General features: G+C 47.5%; 1 protein-coding gene across 1 annotated transcript in view; it reads left to right on the top strand.

Moving 5' to 3' along the window:
- PDS5A (PDS5 cohesin associated factor A) overlaps positions 1 to 24377 on the top strand; it is an 831005-nt gene that overhangs the window by 218753 nt on the left and 587875 nt on the right. The window contains exons 14-15 of the mRNA XM_069202018.1: positions 6263 to 6344; positions 6915 to 6963. Coding sequence (XP_069058119.1) covers positions 6263 to 6344; positions 6915 to 6963 — 131 coding nt within the window. The remainder of the gene's footprint in view (positions 1 to 6262; positions 6345 to 6914; positions 6964 to 24377) is intronic.

Consider the following 24377-nt stretch of genomic DNA (forward strand, 5'->3'; position numbering starts at 1 on the left):
CTTGTAACTGGTACCCCTGGTACCAAGGGCCCTGATGCCAGGGAAGGTTTCTAAGGGCTGCAGCATGTCTTATGCCACCCTAGGGACCCCTCACTCAGCACAGACACACTGCTTGCCAGCTTGTGTGTGCTGATGGGGAGAAAATGACTAAGTCGACATGGCACTCCCCTCAGGGTGCCATGCCAACCTCCCACTGCCTGTGGCATAGGTAAATCACCCCTCTAGTAGGCCTTACAGCCCTAAGGCAGGGTGCACTATACCACAGGTGAGGGCATATGTGCATGAGCACTATGCCCCTACAGTGTCTAAGCAAAACCTTAGACATTGTAAGTGCAGGGTAGCCATAAGAGTATATGGGCTGGGAGTCTGTCAAAAACGAACTCCACAGCTCCATAATGGCTACACTGAATACTGGGAAGTTTAGTATCAAACTTCTCAGAATAATAAACCCACACTGATGCCAGTCTTGGATTTATTAAAAAATGCACACAGAGTGCATCTTTGAGATGCACCCTGTATTTTACCCAATTGTTCAGTGCAGGACTGACTGGTCTGTGCCAGCCTGCTGCTGAGACGAGTTTCTGACCTCATGCGGTGAGAGCCTTTGTGCTCTCTGAGGACAGAAACAAAGCCTGCTCTGGGTGGAGGTGCTTCACACCTCCCCCCTGCAGGAACTGTAACACCTAGCAGTGAGCTTCAAAGGCTCAAGCTTCGTGTTACAATGCCCCAGGGCACTCCAGCTAGTGGAGATGCCCGCCCCCTGGACCCAGCCCCCACTTTTGGCGGCAAGTCCAGGAGAAATAATGAGAAAAACAAGGAGTCGTCACTGGCCAGTCAGGTCAGCCCCTAAGGTGTCCTGAGCTGAGGTGACTCTGACTTTTAGAAATCCTCCATCTTGCAGATGGAGGATTCCCCCAATAGGAATAGGGATGTGACCCCCTCCCCTTGGGAGGAGGCACAAAAAGGGTGTACCCACCCTCAGGGCTAGTAGCCATTGGCTACTAACCCCCCAGACCTAAACACGCCCTTAAATTTAGTATTTAAGGGCTCTCCCTGAACCTAGAAATCAGATTCCTGCAACAACAAGAAGAAGGACTGCCTAGCTGAAAACCCCTGCAGAGGAAGACCAGAAAACAACAACTGCCTTGGCTCCAGAAACTCACCGGCCTGTCTCCTGCCTTCCAAAGAACTCTGCTCCAGCGACGCCTTCCAAAGGGACCAGCGACCTCTGAATCCTCTGAGGACTGCCCTGCTTCGACGACGACAAGAAACTCCCGAGGACAGCGGACCTGCTCCAAAAAGACTGCAACTTTATCCAAAGGAGCAGCTTTAAAGAACCCTGCAATCTCCCCGCAAGAAGCGTGAGACTTGCAACACTGCACCCGGCGACCCCGACTCGGCTGGTGGAGAACCAACACCTCAGGGAGGACCCCCGGACTACTCTACGACTGTGAGTACCAAAACCTGTCCCCCCTGAGCCCCCACAGCGCCGCCTGCAGAGGGAATCCCGAGGCTTCCCCTGACCGCGACTCTCTGAAACCTAAGTCCCGACGCCTGGAAAAGACCCTGCACCCGCAGCCCCCAGGACCTGAAGGACCGGACTTTCACTGCAGAAGTGACCCCCGGGAGTCCCTCTCCCTTGCCCAAGTGGAGGTTTCCCCGAGGAAGCCCCCCCTTGCCTGCCTGCAGCGCTGAAGAGATCCCTTGATCTCTCATTGACTTCCATTGCGAACCCGACGCTTGTTCTAACACTGCACCCGGCTGCCCCCGCGCCGCTGAGGGTGAAATTTCTGTGTGGGCTTGTGTCCCCCCCGGTGCCCTACAAAACCCCCCTGGTCTGCCCTCCGAAGACACGGGTACTTACCTGCTGGCAGACTGGAACCGGGGCACCCCCTTCTCTCCATTGCAGCCTATGCGTTTTGGGCACCACTTTGAACTCTGCACCTGACCGGCCCTGAGCTGCTGGTGTGGTAACTTTGGGGTTGCTCTGAACCCCCAACGGTGGGCTACCTTGGACCAAGAACTGAACCCTGTAAGTGTCTTACTTACCTGGTAAAACTAACAAAAACTTACCTCCCCCAGGAACTGTGAAAATTGCACTAAGTGTCCACTTTTAAAGTAGCGATTTGTGAATAACTTGAAAAGTATACATGCAATTGAAATGATTCAAAGTTCCTAATGTACTTACCTGCAATACCTTTCAAACAAGATATTACATGTTAAATTTGAACCTGTGGTTCTTAAAATAAACTAAGAAAATATATTTTTCTATAACAAAACCTATTGGCTGGATTTGTCTCTGAGTGTGTGTACCTCATTTATTGTCTATGTGTATGTACAACAAATGCTTAACACTACTCCTTGGATAAGCCTACTGCTCGACCACACTACCACAAAATAGAGCATTAGTATTATCTCTTTTTACCACTATTTTACCTCTAAGGGGAACCCTTGGACTCTGTGCATGCTATTCCTTACTTTGAAATAGCACATACAGAGCCAACTTCCTACAATGGGTGAAGACATTAAAAGCACAGACAAGAGGCAGTTCAGATTAGGTCCTATCACTGTGGAAGTGGGTCAGTTCCCCAGAGGGAATGACCTGGACAGGAGGATGTAAGGCAGAGTAGGCCCTGCAACAAACCAGCCTATTTCCTCTACTCTTCCTCGCCTGACAGACTAGGAAGACTCTCCCAGCTTTGGCTGAGTCTCCTGGCCTGTGGGCTGGGGGGGGGGCTTGTGTAAAGAAATGGCTCCCTGTTGCAGTTACCCCCCACTTTTTGCCTGATACTGATGCTGACTTGACTGAGAAGTGTGCTGGGACCCTGCTAACCAGGCCCCAGCACCAGTGTTCTTTCACCTAAAATGTACTTTTGATTCCACAATTGGCACACCCTGGCATCCAGATAAGTCCCTTGTAACTGGTACCTCTGGTACCAAGGGCCCTGATGCCAGGGAAGGTCTCTAAGGGCTACAGCATGTATTATGCCACCCTAGAGACCCCTCACTCAGCACAGACACACTGCTTACCAGCTTGTGTGTGCTAGTGAGAACAAAATGAGTAAGTCGACATGGCACTCCCCTCAGGGTGCCATGCCAGCCTCTCACTGCCTATGCAGTATAGCTAATACACCCCTCTAGCAGGCCTTACAGCCCTAAGGCAGGGTGCACTATACCATAGGTGAGGGTACCAGTGCATGAGCACTGTGCCCCTACAGTGTCTAAGCAAAACCTTAGACATTGTAAGTGCAGGGTAGCCATAAGAATATATGGTCTGGGAGTCTGTTCTACACGAACTCCACAGCACCATAATGGCTACACTGAAAACTGGGAAGTTTGGTATCAAACTTCTCAGCACAATAAATGCACACTGATGCCAGTGTACCTTTTATTGTAAAATACACCACAGAGGGCACCTTAGAGGTGCCCCCTGAAACTTAACCGACTATCTGTGTAGGCTGACTGGTTCCAGCAGCCTGCCACACTAGAGACATGTTGCTGGCCCCATGGGGAGAGTGCCTTTGTCACTCTGAGGCCAGTAACAAATCCTGCACTGGGTGGAGATGCTAACACCTCCCCCAGGCAGGAGCTGTAACACCTGGCGGTGAGCCTCAAAGGCTCACCCCTTTGTCACAGCCCCGCAGGACACTCCAGCTAGTGGAGTTGCCCGCCCCCTCCGGCCCCGGCCCCCACTTTTGGCGGCAAGGCCGGCGAAAATAATGAGAATAACAAGGAGGAGTCACTGGCCAGTCAGGACAGCCCCTAAGGTGTCCTGAGCTGAGGTGACTCTAACTTTTAGAAATCCTCCATCTTGCAGATGGAGGATTCCCCCAATAGGATTAGGGATGTGACCCCCTCCCCTTGGGAGGAGGCACAAAGAGGGTGTACCCACCCTCAGGGCTAGTAGCCATTGGCTACTAACCCCCCAGACCTAAACACGCCCTTAAATTTAGTGTTTAAGGGCTTCCCTGAACCTAAAGAGTTAGATTCCTGCACCTACAAGAAGAAGGACTGCCCAGCTGACAAACCCCTGCAGAGGAAGAACAGAAGACACCAACTGCCTTGGCCCCAGACTTACCGGCCTGTCTCCTGCCTTCCAAAGAACCTGCTCCAGCGATGCTTTCCAAGGGACCAGCGACCTCTGAATCCTCTGAGGACTGCCCTGCTTCGAAAAAGACAAGAAACTCCCGAGGACAGCGGCACTGCTCCAAAAGAACTGCAACTTTGTTACAAGGAGCAGATTTAAAGACCCCTGCAATTCCCCGCAAGAAGCGTGAGACTTGCAACACTGCACCCGGCGACCCCGACTGGACTGGTGGAGAACAACCAACTCAGGGAGGACCCTCCGGCGACTCTACGACTGTGAGTAACCAAAGTTGTCCCCCCTGAGCACCCACAGCGACGCCTGCAGAGGGAATCCCCAGGCTCCCCCTGACCGCGACTGTCTGAACTCCATTTCCCGACGGCTGGAAAAGGCCCTGCACCCGCAGCCCCCAGCCCCTAAAGAAACGGAACTTCTGTGCAGGAGTGACCCCCAGGAGGCCCTCTCCCTTGCCCAGGTGGTGGCTACCCCGAGGAGCCCCCCCCTTGCCTGCCTGCATCGCTGAAGAGACCCTTTGGTCTCCCATTGAAACCTGAAGGAAACCCGACGCGTGTTTGCACACTGCACCCGGCCGCCCCCGCGCTGCTGAGGGTGTACTTTCTGTGCTACTTTGTGTCCCCCCCGGTGCCCTACAAAACCCCCCTGGTCTGCCCTCCGAAGACGCGGGTACTTACCTGCTGGCAGACTGGAACCGGGGCACCCCCTTCTCTCCATTATAGCCTATGTGTTTTGGGCACCTCTTTGACCTTTGCACCTGACCGGCCCTGAGCTGCTGGTGTGATAACTTTGGGGTTGCTCTGAACCCCCAACGGTGGGCTACCTTGGACCAAAAACTGAGAACTGTAAGTGACTTACTTACCTGTGAAAACTAACAATAACTTACCTCCCCCAGGAACTGTGAAAATTGCAGTGTCCACTTTTAAAACAGCTTATTGTGTTTTATGACAAAAGTATTCATGCTAATGTAATGATTCAAAGTTCCTAGAGTACTTACCTGCAATACCTTCCAAACAAGCTATTACATGTGAAATTTGAACCTGTGGTTCTTAAAATAAACTAAGAAAAGATATTTTTCTATAACAAAACCTATTGGCTGGATTTGTCTCTGAGTGTGTGTACCTCATTTATTGTCTATGTGTATGTACAACAAATGCTTAACACTACTCCTTGGATAAGCCTACTGCTCGACCACACTACCACAAAATAGAGCATTAGTATTATCTCTTTTTACCACTATTTTACCTCTAAGGGGAACCCTTGGACTCTGTGCATGCTATTCCTTACTTTGAAATAGCACATACAGAGCCAACTTCCTACATTTACCAAAAATGTTCTGATTTTTATTGGACTATCTTGGTCACTGGTGTCTGCTGAAGGGATGCAGCACAAAGTCCTACAGCTCTATTAGTTCAGGACCTGACTGGTAGAAAGATAGTTGTAGTTTCTTGCAGGGCCATTGTTCACTTGGTCAGTATTAGCATGCTTTTGCAAGGACATCTATCTTAGTAGCTGCTGGTCACAGTCAGGTTTTTTCCAGTGGCAGGGACAACCATTCAACCTGAGAGATCCACATGAGTTACTTAACTTGTCCATCTTGGCCCAAGCAAGGCCTAATTGTTCACTCCTGACTGTGATTAGAAATTGTTACCTTTTGGAACAATTACATTTAATGATGTAATTCCACTAGTCCAGGAATTGGAAAGACCTCTTACAGCCAGAAGAGCTGTACACCACAATGTGTGCCACTTTTTGTGTGTAGGTGAAGGAGGATGGCTGCCTTAGGTTGAATAGGCTGCATGAGGCTGACAATAGGAAGTAAGTAATAACATAATTCTCCTGTAGCTGAATTGGCATTGATGTCGTAATTGAAGAATGGACTTTGAGATCAGTCAACTGAGAGCAGTTTCTATTTGGTCTCGTATACAGACTCCAGATACTCTGCTGTTTCTCATCAGTTGTCTAAGGCATAACTTTACGAGGCCATGAGTTATAGTATAGCTTGAGCACATTTTACTTTATGCACCTCTGTCCGTACTGCTAGAACCTGTTGATCAATAAGTGTCTTATATAAATGTCACATGTTTATAGATTTGTATAAAATGTGCTGTTTTTGAAGGTAAACCATTTTGTGTTGGTAACTCTGCATTTATTAACATTCAGAGCACTGAATGAAATGTGGAAATGCCAGAACATGCTACGGAGTCATGTACGAGAACTACTAGATCTTCATAAGCAGCCTGTTGTAAGTATAGGGGTGAATAAATACTTGGTATATTCAGTTTTTGCAAGGACCCTGTGTCTTTCATTCTTTGGAGTGTTTGCCACACTTTTCTGTTTGTAGTATTTAAAAATCTTCTCTTTGGAATTTTGTTCATCCCTTCTATGAAATGAGTCTAAATTGGGAGAGTACAAACCCCTCAAACTGTTCCACCTTTACACATGCCCATGCGACCTCCTATGTAAAGACAAGCACTGTAAATGTTGCGGCTTCCATTGCTATGCAGTGTATCTATTTAATGCATCTACTTAATTTGTTACTAAAGTTGAGTATACGTTACTCAGCACTTGTTGCCGATTACTTCAGTCATGTTGTGAAAGTTCTCCTTGAAGTGCTTTAATTCTAGAAGGAGGTTATTTTTGGCCAACTTAATGCAAGGAATTTTGATGATTCAAAACGGTGTGTAATTGGGTGATGTGGCACGTGCATTTACCAGAAAATTATGCAGCTGAGCCTTAAGTTGCTTGTGCATGTTTACTGGAAGTATTAGTGATGTCCATGATTACTAACTTAAGCAATGCTTTTTTCTTTCAGTCGGAGACAAACAATTCAGCCATGTTTGGGAAGCTGATGACCATAGCAAGTGAGTCCTACTGTTGTGGGGTGACTGGTAAATAGGAGGCAAGATGAATCATAGTGGACATATGTCCTGTAACTCTTTTGCATCATATCTTGCACATGTGGTCATATGCTGTTATATTATCTTACACACAGTCATTATTTTTGTTTTTGTCACCACATTTTTTAAAAGTGGTAGTGACGGTTTTCAGCGAGTACATGATTAAGACTTTATGAAATAATGTTTTCAAAAGGGTGGGTGTCAAGTGAACGCCACTTACTGCTAAGAAGTTGAAGTGATTAGCTGTTATGTGTGCGGAAATTAGAAATCATTAAAGTGGGTGATTTGTGCTGTATTTTTGTAGCCAGAGAGAGGGCATGTTTTGAAAACATGTAGTGTTACAGAGCTCATTGGTTCTATGAGTTGCTTAACATCTGTATATGAATGTTAACAAATCTAAGTCGAAGTTCCTGTTTTCAATGTAAATATGTATTTTGTGCTCAAATTTGAAAACTACATATTAAGCAGTGCAAGATAGTGAGCATGTTGGTCTCCTCTCTTGGTGGAGTGCACAGAAGCATGGCTAATTGCTGAGGTAACTGACCGCTTTTTCAAAAGAATGTAGTCCACTTCTCAACTATTTCGACCTGTCAGCTTTCATAACTCACTTCAACACACTCCCTTCCCTTCTATTGCACAGTACATCACTGGTGTGGATTGGGGCTGGGACTACTTTTTTAGCTAGTACACTCCTCCATACATAAAAAAGGGATATACAGCTTGGCCAAGGGCAGATTACTGGGTAAGGAAATCATACTAGGGAGAATTATGCACCAACCCAGGACCAAGTAGTGCTTTTCCAGTCACACTTTGCACCCCCAAGCCACCTAGAAACAGTTGATGATCTGTTTTTTGTTTGTTTTTGGTGGTGGTGTGTGGGGGGGGGGGGGGAGGGTTTAATTGTGTCACAGATGTTGGTGTTAGATCGCTCCACACATCCCCTACCTGGGGCACATGCACAGAGAATAGCTGTGGGCCTCCATGTGTGGTTGCAGCACTGGGAAATGGCTGACATCTGGTACACCCAGCACGGGGTGGAAAGGGATTACTCCTACTATTCATACATTTATGCACTACGTACTCAACAGGACAGATGTGTGTTGCAGCAGGTTGAGTCAATATGCAATTACTCGCAATACTTTGGCCGCACCCTTTCTGACCATAGCCCGTTGCTTCTGGGGTTCCAGCGGATTGATGATTGGCAGATGTTTCCTGAGCGGAGCCTTAACATGAAGGCCCTTGAGGGCGCCTGTTGTACAAACTCTCTACAAACTGCCATCGCAGGGTACTTTGATCTTCAGTTTAAGGTGGTGGTCCATGAACACAGTTTGAGTCAAACAGTCTGAGTCGGGAGGGAATTGGATGGGGAGCTGCGAGTGCTGGATGATGGACTTCACAAATTGGATAATGCCTTACTGGCAGTTCACGCAGCACTCCATAGGCTCCTTGAGGCGAAGGAATAATATAATGCTACTCTAGAGTGTTTGTATGTCTTGACTATAGAAATTACGTAGCCCGAACTCATGAAGAAGAGGGATAGTCATGGAGGCTTTTTGGCTTGGCTTATCGGATCTGACTCGAGGCACACCCATCACCCAGCTTCGTGCCGTTGACGGTACAAGAGTCCATTCCCCGGGGGTCATTAATGATTTTAGGGTCTATTAGGAGATGCTTTATTGCCGCCCAGAGCTCCTTCCACAGGGTCTACGGCAAGATTTCTTGTGCCAGTTACCACTCCAGACTCTACCCTATGGGGGCAGAAAGGATCTGAAGGGGGGGAGGGGGGGGGCGGGTGAAGGAACAGGAGCTCAGGAATGCCATTAAAGAAATGGCTGCTGGCAAAACCCTGGGCTCGAATGGACTTCCTGCAGAGTTTCTCTATACATTTATGAGTCAACTGGTCCTGAAACTGGAGGCACTATTTGAAGAGTCACTGCGACTGGGAGCAATGCCCGAATCCACGAGTAGTGCAATTGAGGGCCCCTCCCCAAGACTAAGGTTATGGGTGCACCTACTTCTGCATTTCCGGCCTCCGTCCAGACTCAACATGGATTTTAAGATCCTCAGTAAGGGGCTAGGAGTGGTCTGAATCAAGTGGGTTTTATTGCTGAACTCTGAACTGATGGTGAGGGTCTGGACGGGCACAATGATCTCACGGCAATATGATATATTTAGGGGCACAAGACCGAGTTGCTCATTAGCCCATTTACTGCTTGCGTTGGCAATCAAAGCTGTTTCGTCATGACATCAGGGTCTGGGACAGTTGTGGATGGCCATGAACACATAATTTCATTTTATGCAGGCGATGACATGCTTTCTCTGGCTGATGGTCCTACTGATGACCCAAGCTGCAATCCAACAATTGGAGGAGCCTGGGACAGTTTCAGGCATTCGGGTCAGTATGCCCAAAACCTGCCTTTTTCTGGTAGCATAAAGTGCTCCAGCAGCCTCTGGACTTCCCTCCAGGTCGGACATGGTCCCCCTTGTCTTTAAAATATCTGGGTTTCCAGGATTGTTACCACCTGGACGATTTGAGAGAGGGCAACTTAGAAGAAGGACTCTGATATCTTGAGTCCCTTACTGAAGAACCCTATGGCTGCCAATCATGACCAGGATATCAGTCTCCAAGACATTGATGCTTCCTCGCTTACAGTATTTTCCCACAGATCTCCCGGTTAGGGTGCTGGTCGCCCGATCCTGCTCCGAGAACGGATCTGGGATGGAGGCTGTCAGAGTGTCTCTCGCAGTGTCCGCTGGACGGCGAGGCAACTGGGGTCTCGATTGTGAGCTGTACTTTTTGGAGGTTCCCCATCGGGGAGTGCTGCTGGCACGAGACTGCTCTGACCAGCAGTGGTTATTCCACAGCCTGGTAACATTTTGATGGTGGCTCTGAAGTGCTTGTGACACTGTACAGTGAAGACTGCAAGTGTGCCACTTTATGCCCCAGCCTTGCCATTTGTGGCACTGCCTCATGGGCACCCTATTTCCTGATTCATGGCACTGCAACTATGGGACTGGAGGAGGTTCCCCAGACCCAAACTTTGGAAAGTAGGCACTAAGTTCTTAGACTTGGCTCTTATATTGGCCAAGAGATGAACTGTAATGACGTAGAAGTTACCATGTGGGCTAGAGGAGGAGGAGGAGGAGGAGGAGGAGGAGGAGGAGGAGGAGGAGGGGCGGGGTGGGGAGGGGTGGTGAAGGGGGTATGGTTGGGCAGTGGGTGAGGAGACGTTTAATTGCTGGTCTGTGGACTTAGGTGTTAGAGAACACCCAGAGGGTTATTGGGGGGGGGTCACACCCCAAGGAGCAGAATTAGTTGGTTGATCGAGGTCAGGGCTGAGACCCGGGTGAGTGTGAGTGGACCCTGAGGAGCGTTGGCCCCTTCCCCTTCAGGGTAATACACTTTCTGCTTGCTGTGGTATCCCTGAATGCCCATGCAGCCTCTCCGGCACTTCCCACCCACCAAATGCTCAACATATGTGGGGAGATTGCCCCTTACATGTTCCCGAGCTTTCTGCCAGCTGATGCCAGCTTACCCACCCCTCCTCTATTACTCATTACCTGCAGCTAACACACTTCGAGGCAGTTAGGTATTCTTTTTACCCAAGTTACTTTCCATGTTTCCCCGCCCCTCCCTCTTGGCCCAAGGTCTTACAGGCCACATGGGACATAGTAATTTTCTGCACTTACAAAAGCTCTGCATAGGCTTATTTGGCAAATACATCAGGGGGTAGGTCCGGACCAGTATGTTGGTATTTTAGAGCTAGGTTGTGTGTTTTGGGAATTTATGGGGCTGAGTTACTTATGTTTGCCTGACTGGGCTTGTTCCTGTTTAAGGGTTTAAGTTGTGTTTCTAACAATTCTTATATAGTTGGACATCCGGCTCTCAGGGCACCATATTGTTTCACCCACCCTACACTGCCTGCCTGTCAGGGCAGTGGGGCAATTAGTCACTACACAACATTTTCCCGAATTTCACACAACCGTTTATAGTCATGACATGGAATGTAAACAGCCTCAATGACAGTAATAAATGCACTGCAGTTCTGAAATTTGCCAAAGGGCATGGCCCGGCCTATCTCTTTTTCCAGGAAGATCACTTGTTGGGGAATATTTGCCACCTCCTTGCTTGTTACAGGTACAACAGGTTGCCCCACTCTGGACATACCACAGCCTCGAGGCGTGGCTACATAAAGCCTTCCAATTAGCCATATCCTTAGTATCATATGACCCCTTAGATATATTAGGGCGGACGATATCCTCAAGGTTCGTGACATCAGAAAAAGCAGACATAAAGCCTTCTGAGTATCACATGACCCATTAGATATACTGGGGCAGAAGATATCCTCAATTTTCGTTCTATCTCTCTCCTGAGCAGTTCAGCAGAAAAAGCTGCAAGTGTTATTATGACATCCAGTTTCATGGGGTGGAGCAAATGCCCTCTAAAAAAAAATGTTTAACAAGCACAACTATAACATTCTATTAGATATTGTGATTTCATAGCACGTAGCACATTAGCACCTCTCCCACATCTACAAGGTGGGTTTCCGGTAGCATATCCGTGTGCACGCCCCCATGTCTTAGATACCTGTGGATGTTGTGTCGCTTGGATGCTGGCTGACTCCATCCCCCGGAAGTTCCATGTCATCAACTTGAGGCCTTGACATTGAGTAGCCATCTAGCCATTTGGGTCGTGTGTTCCATATATTAGACTTCAGACCAACCTCGTGTCCACACCTCCCGCCACAGCATGCACCACAGCCCCTCAAAACAAACAACAAATACCTCAGCTTCAAACTCCCCAACCTAAGAGCAACCCAGCAACGGCTGGCCACCCATATGGTAAACCACATGGTAAAAAAAACATTGTCATAAGCATGACTCTTCCAGACATCTGGCAGAGGCCAAGGGTTGAGAGGCAAGCAGCAGTAGACAGACTGTCATTCCTGCTCCAGCTCTTGCAGAGTGTCATATCCCTAAACAAGCTGTGGCCCCAATTAGGCCATTTAGGCAATGGGGGCAGCGGATGCTAGTTAAGTGTCCACGTCAGCACTCGGGATCATCTATAAATCTGCTTGGGTTAAAAAAAAAAAAAAAAAAAAACACCCACCTTCCTAGCCCGCACAGTGACGCTCCCAGGATATTGTCTTTTAACATGTAATTATTGGTCTTGAAAAAGACAATAGACTTGCCTTATATTGATTTAGTGACCCCTGACTCAACCAGTAGGCCTGTTTTATTTAAAATGAAATCCCTTTATATTGTGAGTATACTTAAAGGGGGGCCTGAAGTTTGTGGTTATGGCCCATTAAAGGTCAAATGTGATTTCAAAGTGTCACCTGAGGTATTTACATATATCTGATATATATATTTGTAACATAATGCGTAGTATTTAGCAGTATGTGTGTGTTAAAAATGTACTTTTCCTTTTTCAAAGTAAAACCACTGACTGGACAATCATTTATTCAGTGCTATTCCATGCCAGCGAATGGAGTTTAGTAGCCCACACCACTTCCCCTGCGTAGGCCTTCGACTGAACTAATTTGCTTCCTTGGGAGAGTGAAGTGTTTCAATGGGGTACTTGGTTCTCAATAAAGAGACAATTGTGGACCTATTACTTGCACTCTGCACAATTTCTTAGTCAAGAACTAAAAAAATAAACTGAAAAAAACACAGTGGCGAAAAGGAATACAGGGGATTTCTTACATTCCATTTTGCATCACCCATAGCATTTACAATCTGTGGGCGCTGTTGCAAACATACCTCACCTTTTGCAGTGGCTTACACAAAATGTAGTACTGTTCAGTGTATATGTTGTTTTCACTTTTAATACTGCTATATTTTACCAGTGACCAGAGTGGACTGGAAGAGACCTGGTAACCTCTGGAGTGGCTAAAGTTTTTGGACCCCTACGATGAGGGCTCGAAGCTCACAGAGAAACTGTTGTAGAATAGACGAAAACTAGAAGTTGCAACATCAAGGGCTGTGCATTTGAAATCTCCATTCCTGAAGTGGCAGAATTCTCTAGCTAGGTGAAATATTACCTCTAAAGAGGTCTCACCAATAGAAAATGAAACGTTGTGATGCCTTCTGCCCCAAACACCCTTCAAAACGTAATCCACTAAATCCCTTACAATTCTTAAATCAGTTTGTGTTGAAACAAACCCCATTGCTTCAAGCATCTTTGGTTCAGAAACCGAGTATGGGTGGTAAATGATGTATTTTTCTATTCTGCTCAGTAATACCTAATCATGCTAAGCATGGTATTCAAACTTCCTCCTCCGATCATAGGGCAGTCTGTTGGTGAGGACCTGGCTTTTTACAGCACAGGCAGGGCAATATCTACACTATCTGGTGCCTTGCAGTGGTCTTATTTGAAAAGCAATACAAACTTTAAATTATTTTATTGTCTGTGCAAACATAAATAATACCATACTAAAGAGGAAGTTAGTTCTTACTATTTGTACCATATAAAGACAATATTTAGAAGTGATTCAAGTTAGGACTGTGTGTTACACAGCTTTTTACACGATAAAAGCTAATGACTCGGAATAATGACACAACGTGAAAAACTGTTGGAGAATATAGGCCTACTGCTAGCTTTCCTTTGAGGAGGTAAACCGTGATAGTGGTAGCAGAGAACAAAACTCATCACAAACAGATCGTGTTCCTACAGTCCGCTGGAATACTAGCACATGACAAATATTCATAGCTTTCACTCTAGAGACATTGAGGTGGGTATCTCTGGATTGACTTCCCCGATTCACACTTACACTTGTCCTAAATGTTTGTAATAGGAAATACTTAATTAGACAGCAAGGCACCATCAGTTTTTCATAGGACTGAAAGGAAAATAGCAACGATGAGGCAGGCCATACATTTTTGTAGACCCTATCTAGCAGCGGAAGAGGTTCTACAAAGACAAATTAAGAAGTATACAGTGATGTGCTGTTGCCTCTGCAGGTTAGTTGCCTTAAACTTTCAAACAGAGGAGTCCTGTGTTGAGTTATTGGTCAAAACTCCAAATTATTTATTTTCCAGACACCATCTGGTCTGAGTCCATTTGGCCAAAGCACTATGATCAAGGCAGTATTTGAAAGTCTTTACATTAAAGTGAGCATATATTATGCCACTGTTGACGAGGTGATGAAGCACGTGAGGAAATGGGGTGTATTACATAGTGTAGTTGTGTGCTCTCAATGTGTAATATACTACCCAACCTCATTAGGGCCAAGTAGGTTTGGTTTGGGAAACATTTAGGTCATTTCTGGGTAGCTGTGTCTTTGGGCAGTTAGGTTTATGTAGGAAGTTGGCTCTGTATACGCTATCTCAAAGTGAGAGCTAGTGTGCACAGATTCCAAGGGTCTCTTTAGAGGTTGATAGTGGCAAAATTAGATAATACTAATGCTCTATTTTATGGTAGTGTGGTCGAGCAGTAGGCTTATCAGAGGGTAGTGTTAAGCATTTTTTGTACACAGACAGGAAATAAATGAGAACACACACTCAGACTTAACTCCAGGCCATTAGTTTTTATACAGAAGAATTATTATTTTCTTTATATTAGAACCACAAGATTCAGAATTTAGGTAAATACATAAATTGTAAGGTAATTGACACACGTAAGTATGGAACTTTGAATTAAAACAGTAATGTACACAGTTTTGGCAAAAATGGCAAATAGCTATTTTGAAAGTGAACACTGCAGAAATCAAATGTTCCTGGGGGAGGTAAGTATTGGTTAGTTTCTCAGGTAATTAAAGCACTCACAAGTTCAGTCTCCTTGGAATAGGCAGCCCACCATTTGGGGTTCAAGTCAACCCCAAACACCCAGCAACACAGGGCCAGTCAGGTGCAGAGGTCAAAGTAGGGCCTGAATAACATAGGCACCAGGGGTTGTAAGGAAATGCCTCCTTGGCATGGTTACCCCCTGAATTTTTGCCTTTGCTGATGCTAAGTTTTGATTTGAAAGTGTGCTGAGGCCTGCTAACCAGGCCCCAGCACCAGTGTTCTTTCCCTAACCTGTACCTTTGTTTCCACTATTGGCACACCCTGGCATCCAGGTAAGTCCCTTGTAACTGGTACCCCTGGTACCAAGGGCCCTGATGCCAGGGAAGGTCTCTAAGGGCTGCAGCATATCTTATGACACCCTGGAGACCCCTCACTCAGCACAGACACCCTGCTTGCCAGCTTGTGTGTGTTGGGGAGAACAAAACGAGTAAGTCGACATGGCACTCCCCTCAGGGTGCCATGCCAACCTCACACTGCCTATGCAGTATAGATAAGTCACCCCCCTAGCAGGCCTTACAGCCCTAAGGCAGGGTGCACTATACCATAGGCGAGGGCACCAGTTCATGAGCACTGTGCCCCTACAGTGTCTGAGCAAAACCTTAGACATTGTAAGTGCAGGGTAGCCATAAGAGTATATGGTCTGGGAGTCTGTCATGCACGAACTCCACAGCACCATAATGACTACACTGAAAACTGGGAAGTTTGGTATCAAACTTCTCAGCACAATAAATGCACACTGATGCCAGTGTACAATTTATTGTAACATACACCCCAGAGGGCACCTTAGAGGTGCCCCCTGAAACCTTAACCGACTACCCGTGTAGGCTGACAACTTTTAGCAGCCTGCCACACTCCAGACATGTTGCTGGCCACATGGGGAGAGTGCCTTTGTCACTCTGTGGCTAGTAACAAAGCCTGTACTGGGTGGAGATGCTATTCACCTCCCCCTGCAGGAACTGTAACACCTGGCGGTGAGCCTCAAAAGCTCTCCCCCTTTGTGACAGCACCCCAGGGCACTCCAGCTAGTGGAGTTGCCCGCCCCCTCCGGCCACGGCCCCACTTTTGGGGCAAGGCCGGAGGAGATAATGGGAAAAACCAAGGAGGAGTCACTGGCCAGTCAGGACAGCCGCTAAGGTGTCCTGAGCTGAGGTGACTATGACTTTTAGAAATCCTCCATCTTGCAGATGGAGGATTCCCCCAATAGGGATAGGAATGTTCCCCCCCTCCCCTTGGGAGGAGGCACAAAGAGGGTGTACCCACCCTCAGGGCTAGTAGCCATTGGCTACTAACCCCCCCCGACCTAAACACGCCCTTAAATTTAGTATTTAAGGGCTCCCCTGAACCTAGGAACTCAGATTCCTGCAACCTAAGAAGAAGAGGACTGCTAAGCTGAAAAACCCTGCAGAGAAGACGGAGACACCAACTGCTTCGGTCCCAGCTCTACCGGCCTGTCTCCCCACTTCTAAAGACACTGCTCCAGCGACGCTCTGCCCAGGGACCAGCGACCTCTGAAGCCTCAGAGGACTGCCCTGCATCTAGAAGGACCAAGAACTCGCGAGGACAGCGGCTCTGTTCACCCAAGACTGCAACTTTGTAACAAAGAAGCAACTTTAAAACAACTTGAGTTTCCCGCCGGAAGCGTGAGACTTGACACACTGCACCCGACGCCCCCGGCTCGACTTGTGGAGAACAATCACTTCAGGGAGATCTCCCCGGCGACTGCAAGACCGTGAGTAGCCAGAGTTGACCCCCCTGAGCCCCCACAGCGACGCCTGCAGAGGGAATCCCGAGGCTCCCCCTGACCGCGACTGCCTGCTTCCAAGAACCCGACGCCTGGTAGGGACACTGCACCCGCAGCCCCCAGGACCTGAAGGATCCGAACTTCAGTGCAGGAGGCCCTCTCCCTTGCCCAGGTGGTGGCTACCTTGAGGAGCCCCCCCCCTTGCCTGCCTGCATCACTGAAGAGACCCCTTGGTCTCCCATTGAAACCTACTGAAAACCTGACGCATGTTTGCACACTGCACCTGGCCGCCCCCGTACTGCTGAGGGTGTACTTTCGGTGTGGACCTGTGTCCCCCCCCCGGTCCCCTACAAAACCCTCCTGGTCTGCCGTCCAAAGACGCGGGTACTTACCTGCTGGCAGACTGGAACCGGGGCACCCCCTTCTCCATTGAAGCCTATGCGTTTTGGGCACCACTTTGACCTCTGCACCTGACCGGCCCTGAGCTGCTGGTGTGGTAACTTTGGGGTTGCTCTGAACCCCCAACCGTGGGCTACCTTGGACCCAAACTTGAACCCCGTAGGTGGTTTACTTACCTGCAAAAACTAACAAACTCTTACTCCCCCCAGGAACTGTTGAAAATTGCACTAAGTGTCTAGTTTTAAAATAGCTATATGTGATTTATGTGAAAACTGTATATGCTATTTTGCTAATTCAAAGTGCCTAAAGTACCTACCTACAATATCTTTCATTTGAAGTATTACATATAAATCTTGAACCTGTGGTTCTTAAAATAAACTAAGAAAATATATGTTCGATGGCATCTGTCGCTGTAGATACACATGGTATGCATGAGCTCGCCATCTGGTGTTGGGTCGGAGTGTTACAAGTTGTTTTTCTTCGAAGAAGTGTTTTCGAGTCACGGGACCGAGTGACTCCACCTTCTGTGCTCATTGCGCATGGGCGTCGACTCCATCTTCGATTGTTTTCTTTCCGCCATCGGGTTCGGACGTGTTCCTGTCGCTCCGAGTTTCGGAACGGAAAGATAGCTGAAAACGGAAGATTTTCGACGGTATCGTTGCGATCCGGTTAGAAATAGACACATACGACGACGCGTTGAACATCGAAGCGCTTCGGTGCCCTTCGGGGTAGATTTCGGCACCCCGTCGGGGCCTAGTCGGCCCGACCGCGTGGAGGACAACGCCGATGGAACGGACCCCGTTTCGATTCTGCCCCGAATGCCACAACAAATATCCTTATACGGACCTACACTCGGTCTGTAATCTGTGCCTGTCACCCGAGCACAGTGAAGAATCCTGCGAGGCCTGTCGGGCGTTCCGGTCCCGAAAAACTCTGCGCGACCGTCGAGCGAGAAGACTGCAGATGGCGTCCACGCCAAAAGAGCGTCGACAGTTCGAGACAGAAGAAGAACAGGAGGAATCCTTTTCCATCCAGGATTCAGACTCCGACGAGCTACACTCTACAAGAACTGTGAGTAAGACGTCGAGATCAAACCTTAAAAAAGGAAAGAAGGCCCAGGGGACGCCACTGCCAACCGGCCATGGCTCCACCCAAATTCTCGGTGACCAACAATCGGCACCGAAAAAGGCCCATTCAGTGTCGAGATCGTCCGACTTCGGTCGAGACACCGGCACGCAGCCTCCTCGGGACCGAGAGAGTGCTAAACAGAAGCATCGACACCGAGAGTTCGGTGTCGACACCGATCGACGCCGAGACAGTGGCGCCGAAGACCATAGAGGCCAAGAATTTTCGGCACAGAAAAAGAGGAAGGTTACCTCGGAGCCGAAAAAACAATCGACAGGGTTTTCGGAGCCGAAAAAAGCGACATCAGACCCTGTTTCTGGCTCCTATACCGAAGAGCATTCTATGTCTTCTCAAATGAAGAAACATAGATTTGAACAAGAACTGCAATCCACTGACGTGGATCACACGCAAAAGCGTATCTTTATTCAGCAGGGGACTGGGAAGATCAGTACCCTTCCACCTGTCAAACGAAAGAGAACGCTTCAGTTTACTCCTCAGCAACAAACAACACAAAAGGTAACACCTCCTCCCTCGCCTCCACCTGTAACTCCGGCTTCGCCAACTTACACCCCGTCACATTCGCCAGCTCACACCGCCATGAGCCACGATGACCAAGATCAGGATGCGTGGGACTTGTACGACGCACCAGTGTCTGATAACAGCCCAGACACATACCCAACTAGGCCATCACCACCGGAAGACAGCACAGCCTACTCACAAGTGGTGGCTAGAGCAGCACTATTCCATAATGTGGAACTACACTCGGAACAAGTAGAGGATGATTTTTTATTTAACACCCTCTCCTCAACCCACAGCTCCTACCAAAGCCTGCCGATGCTCCCAGGCATGCTACGCCATGCAAAGGACATTTTCAAGGAGCCAGTTAAAAGTAGGGCAGTGACGCCTAGGGTGGACAAAAAGTATAAGGCGCCTCCTACGGACCCTGTATTCATCACCTCTCAGCTGCCACCAGACTCTGTGGTGGTAGGGGCTGCCAGAAAACGGGCAAACTCACACACTTCTGGGGATGCACCTCCCCCAGATAAAGAAAGTAGGAAGTTCGATGCAGCCGGGAAGAGGGTTGCTGTCCAAGCAGCAAACCAGTGGCGCATCGCAAATTCACAAGCGCTGCTAGCGCGATACGACAGAGCCCACTGGGATGAGATGCAGCATCTCATTGAACATCTCCCAAAAGATCTGCAAAAAAGAGCAAAACAGGTTGTTGAGGAGGGTCAAAACATTTCCAACAATCAAATACGCTCCTCCATGGATGCAGCAGACACGGCCGCAAGAACCATTAATACGTCGGTTACCATCCGTAGGCACGCATGGCTCAGAACGTCTGGATTCAAGCCAGAAATTCAGCAGGCAGTGCTTAACATGCCAGTAAACGAGAAACTTCTGTTCGGTCCGGAGGTCGACACAGCCATAGAAAAGCTCAAGAAGGACACTGACACTGCCAAGGCCATGGGCGCACTCTACTCCCCGCAGAGCAGAGGATCTTATAACACCTTCCGCAAAACACCTTTTAGAGGAGGGTTTCGGGGTCAGGCCACACAAGCTAGCACCTCACAGTCCGCACCGCCCACCTACCAGGGACAGTACAGGGGAGGTTTTCGGGGCCAGTATAGAGGGGGGCAATTTCCTAGGAATAGAGGAAGATTTCAAAGCCCCAAAACCACTACCAACAAGCAGTGACTCACACGTCACTCACCCCTCCCACACAACACCAGTGGGGGGGAGGATACATCAATATTACGAAGCATGGGACAAAATAACTACAGACACATGGGTCCTAGCAATTATCCAACATGGTTATTGCATAGAATTCATGCAATTCCCTCCAGACATACCACCAAAATCACAAAATTTATCAAAATACCATTCACAGCTTCTAGAGATAGAAGTTCAAGCACTACTGCAAAAAAAAATGCAATAGAATTAGTACCAAGCACACAAATAAACACAGGAGTTTATTCACTGTACTTCTTGATACCAAAAAAGGACGAAACACTGAGACCAATTCTAGACCTCAGGGTAGTAAACACATTCATCAAATCAGACCACTTTCACATGGTCACACTACAAGAAGTGTTACCATTGCTCAGAAAACACGACTACATGACAACCCTAGATCTCAAGGACGCATATTTCCATATACCAATACATCAATCACACAGGAAATATCTAAGGTTTGTATTCAAAGGAATACATTACCAATTCAAAGTATTGCCTTTTGGTTTAACAACCGCTCCAAGAGTATTCACAAAATGCCTAGCAGTAGTCGCTGCACACATCAGAAGGCAGCAAATACATGTGTTCCCGTATCTAGACGACTGGCTAATCAAAACCAGTTCGCTCACACAATGCTCAAACCACACAAATCAAGTCATACAAACCCTCTACAATCTAGGGTTCACCGTCAACTTTGCAAAATCAAACATTCTGCCAAGCAAAGTACAGCAATATCTAGGAGCCATAATAGACACGACAAAAGGAGTAGCAACGCCAACTCCACAAAGGATCCACAATTTCAACCGGGTCATTCAACACATGTCTCCAAACCAAACAATACAAGCAAGAACAATACTACAGCTCCTAGGCATGATGTCCTCATGCATAGCCATTGTCCCAAACGCAAGACTGCACATGAGGCCCTTACAACAGTGCCTAGCCTCACAGTGGTCTCAAGCACAGGGTCACCTTCTAGATCTGGTGTTGCTAGACCGCCAAACTTACCTATCGCTTCTATGGTGGAACAGTATAAATTTAAACATAGGGCGGCCTTTCCAAGACCCAGTGCCACAGTACGTAATAACAACAGATGCTTCCATGACAGGGTGGGGAGCACATCTCAATCAACACAACATAAGAGGACAATGGAACATACATCAAACAAAACTGCATATAAATCATCTAGAATTATTAGCAGTTTTTCAAGCACTAAAAGCTTTCCAACCAATCATAACCCACAAATACATCCTTGTCAAAACAGACAACATGACAACGATGTATTATCTAAACAAACAAGGAGGAACACATTCAACGCAGTTAAGCTTGTTAGCTCAAAAAATATGGAAGTGGGCAATCCACCATCAAATTGGTCTAATAGCACAGTTTATTCCGGGGATCCAGAATCAGCTGGCAGACAATCTCTCTCGAGATCACCAGCAAGTCCACGAATGGGAAATCCACCCACAACTTCTGAACACCTACTTCACACTCTGGGGAACACCACAAATAGACTTATTTGCAACAAAAGAGAACGCAAAATGCCAAAACTTCGCGTCCAGATACCCACACAAGCAATCCCAAGGCAATGCCCTATGGATGAACTGGTCAGGAATATTTGCTTACGCTTTTCCTCCTCTCCCTCTCCTTCCTTACCTAGTAAACAAATTGAGTCAAAACAAACTCAAACTCATTTTAATAGCACCAACGTGGGCAAGACAACCCTGGTACACAACACTGCTAGATCTGTCTGTAGTACCACACATCAAACTGCCCAACAAACCAGATCTGTTAACGCAACACAACCAACAGATCAGACACCCGGACCCAGCATCGCTGAATCTAGCAATCTGGCTCCTGAAATCCTAGAATTCGGACACTTACAACTTAGCCAAGAGTGTATGGAAGTCATAAAGCAGGCCAGAAGGCCATCCACTAGACACTGCTACGCAAGTAAGTGGAAAAGATTTGTTTGGTACTGCCATCATAATCAGATACAACCACTAGAGGCAACTCCAAAACATATAGTAAATTACTTGCTCCATTTACAAAAAGCAAAGCTAGCCTTCTCTTCTATTAAAATACACCTTGCAGCAATATCTGCATACCTGCAAACTACATATTCAACTTCCTTGTATAGGATACCAGTTATCAAAGCATTCATAGAAGGGCTTAAAAGAATTATACCACCAAGAACACCACCTGTTCCTTCATGGAACCTAAACGTGGTTCTAACAAGACTCATGGGCCCACCTTTCGAACCCATGCACTCTTGCGGAATACAATTCCTCACCTGGAAAGTTGCCTTTCTCATCGCCATTACATCTCTAAGAAGAGTAAGTGAAATTCAAGCGTTCACAACACAAGAGCCTTTTATACAAATACATAAAAATAAGGTCGTCCTACGACCTAATCCAAAATTTTTACCAAAAGTTATTTCTCCATTCCATCTAAATCAAACGGTAGAACTACCAGTATTCTTCCCACAGCCAGATTCTGTGGCTGAAAGAGCACTACATACATTAGATGTCAAAAGAGCATTAATGTACTACATTGACAGAACGAAGAACATCAGAAAAACTAAACAGCTATTTATTGCATTCCAAAAACCTCATGCAGGTAACCCAATATCAAAACAAGGTATAGCCAGATGGATAGTTAAATGCATCCAAATCTGCTACCTTAAAGCAAAAAGACAACTGCCCATTACTCCCAGGGCACATTCAACAAGGAAAAAAGGTGCTTCAATGGCCTTTTTAGGAAACATCCCAATGCAAGAAATATGTAAGGCAGCCACTTGGTCTACGCCTCACACATTCACCAAACACTACTGTATAGATGTGCTATCCGCACAACAAGCTACAGTAGGTCAAGCTGTATTAAGAACTCTATTTCAGACAACTTCTACTCCTACAGGCTAAACCACCGCTTATGGGGAACTAACTGCTTACTAGTCTATGCATACCATGTGTATCTACAGCGACAGATGCCATCGAACTGAAAATGTCACTTACCCAGTGTACATCTGTTCGTGGCATCAGTCGCTGAGATTCACATGGACCCACCCACCTCCCCGGAAGCCTGTAGCAGTTCAGAAGTTACCTTCAATTTTGTACATTTGTATATATATTACTTAATCCTTTAATAGGTACATACTTACATTTTTCATTGCGCGGGCACTATTACTATAGTACAACTCCTACCTCACCCTCTGCGGGGAAAACAATCGAAGATGGAGTCGACGCCCATGCGCAATGAGCACAGAAGGTGGAGTCACTCGGTCCCGTGACTCGAAAACACTTCTTCGAAGAAAAACAACTTGTAACACTCCGACCCAACACCAGATGGCGAGCTCATGCATACCATGTGAATCTCAGCGACTGATGCCACGAACAGATGTACACTGGGTAAGTGACATTTTCATTTTCCATACAAAAACCTAATGGCCTGGAATGGTCTCTGAGTGTGTGTTCCTCATTTATTGCTTGTGTGTGTACAACAAATGCTTAACACTACTCCTTTGATAAGCCTACTGCTCGACCACACTACCACAAAATAGAGCATTAGTATTATCTCTTTTTGCCACTATTTTACCTCTAAGGGGAACCCTTGGACTCTGTGTATACTACTCCTTACTTTGAAATAGTGCATACAGAGCCAACTTCCTACAGGGGTGCTCCGGTTCCAGTCTGCTAGCAGGTAAGTACCTGCGTCCTCGGGGAGCAGACCAGGGGAGTATTGTAGAGCACACAAACAGGCACCCAAAATACACCTTCACCGGCACAGGGGCAGCCGATTGCAGTGTGTGAAAAAGGCGTTGGGTTTTGTATTGAAATTAATGGAGGGACCCGGGGGTTACTTTGGCGATGCAGGCAGGGCACAAGGGGGCTTCTCAGGCATGCCACAGACAGGGCTAGGATGAGGGCCGCAAGCTAGTCACTCCTGCACCTGTGGATCGTTCCTCTCGGTCCTTGCAGCTGCGGGTGCAGTGCTTCTTCCAGGCGTCTGATTACTTTGTTACCGGGCAGTCGCGGTCAGGGGGAGCCTCTGGATCCTCTCTGTAGGCGTCGCTGTGGGGATGCAGGGAGGTCGATAGACTCAGGGTGTCCATGGCGTTGCAGTCAGGGGGGTCCTCTCTGTGGTGTTGGTTCTTCTGGACACGAGCCAGAGGCGTCTTGTTAAGACTCCCGCTTCCGGAGTGAGGCTGGAGTCTTCTTTAAAGATGGTTTCTTGGTCACAGTTTTGGACAGAGCTGCTGTCCTCAGTAGTTTCTTGGTCCTTTAGGATCAGGTAATTCTTCTGAGTCTTCAGAGGTTGCTGGTCCCACTGGATGGTTCTCTGAGTCTGGAGACAGTCCGGTAGGGCTGGGGCCACGTCAGTTCTCATCTTTATGGGGCTTTCAGGGCTGCAGTCCTTCTTTCTTCAGGTTGCAAGAATCTGGTTTCCTGGGTTCAGGGTCACCCCTAAATACTCCATTTCGGGGGGTGTTTAGGTCTGGGGGGCAGTAGCCAATGGCTACTGCCCTTGAGGGTGGCTACACCCTCTTTATGCCTCCTCCCTGTGGGTGGGGGCATCCCTAATCCTATTGAGGGAA

Source organism: Pleurodeles waltl, chromosome 1_2 (assembly GCF_031143425.1).
Source record: "Pleurodeles waltl isolate 20211129_DDA chromosome 1_2, aPleWal1.hap1.20221129, whole genome shotgun sequence".
Lineage (NCBI taxonomy): Eukaryota > Metazoa > Chordata > Amphibia > Caudata > Salamandridae > Pleurodeles > Pleurodeles waltl.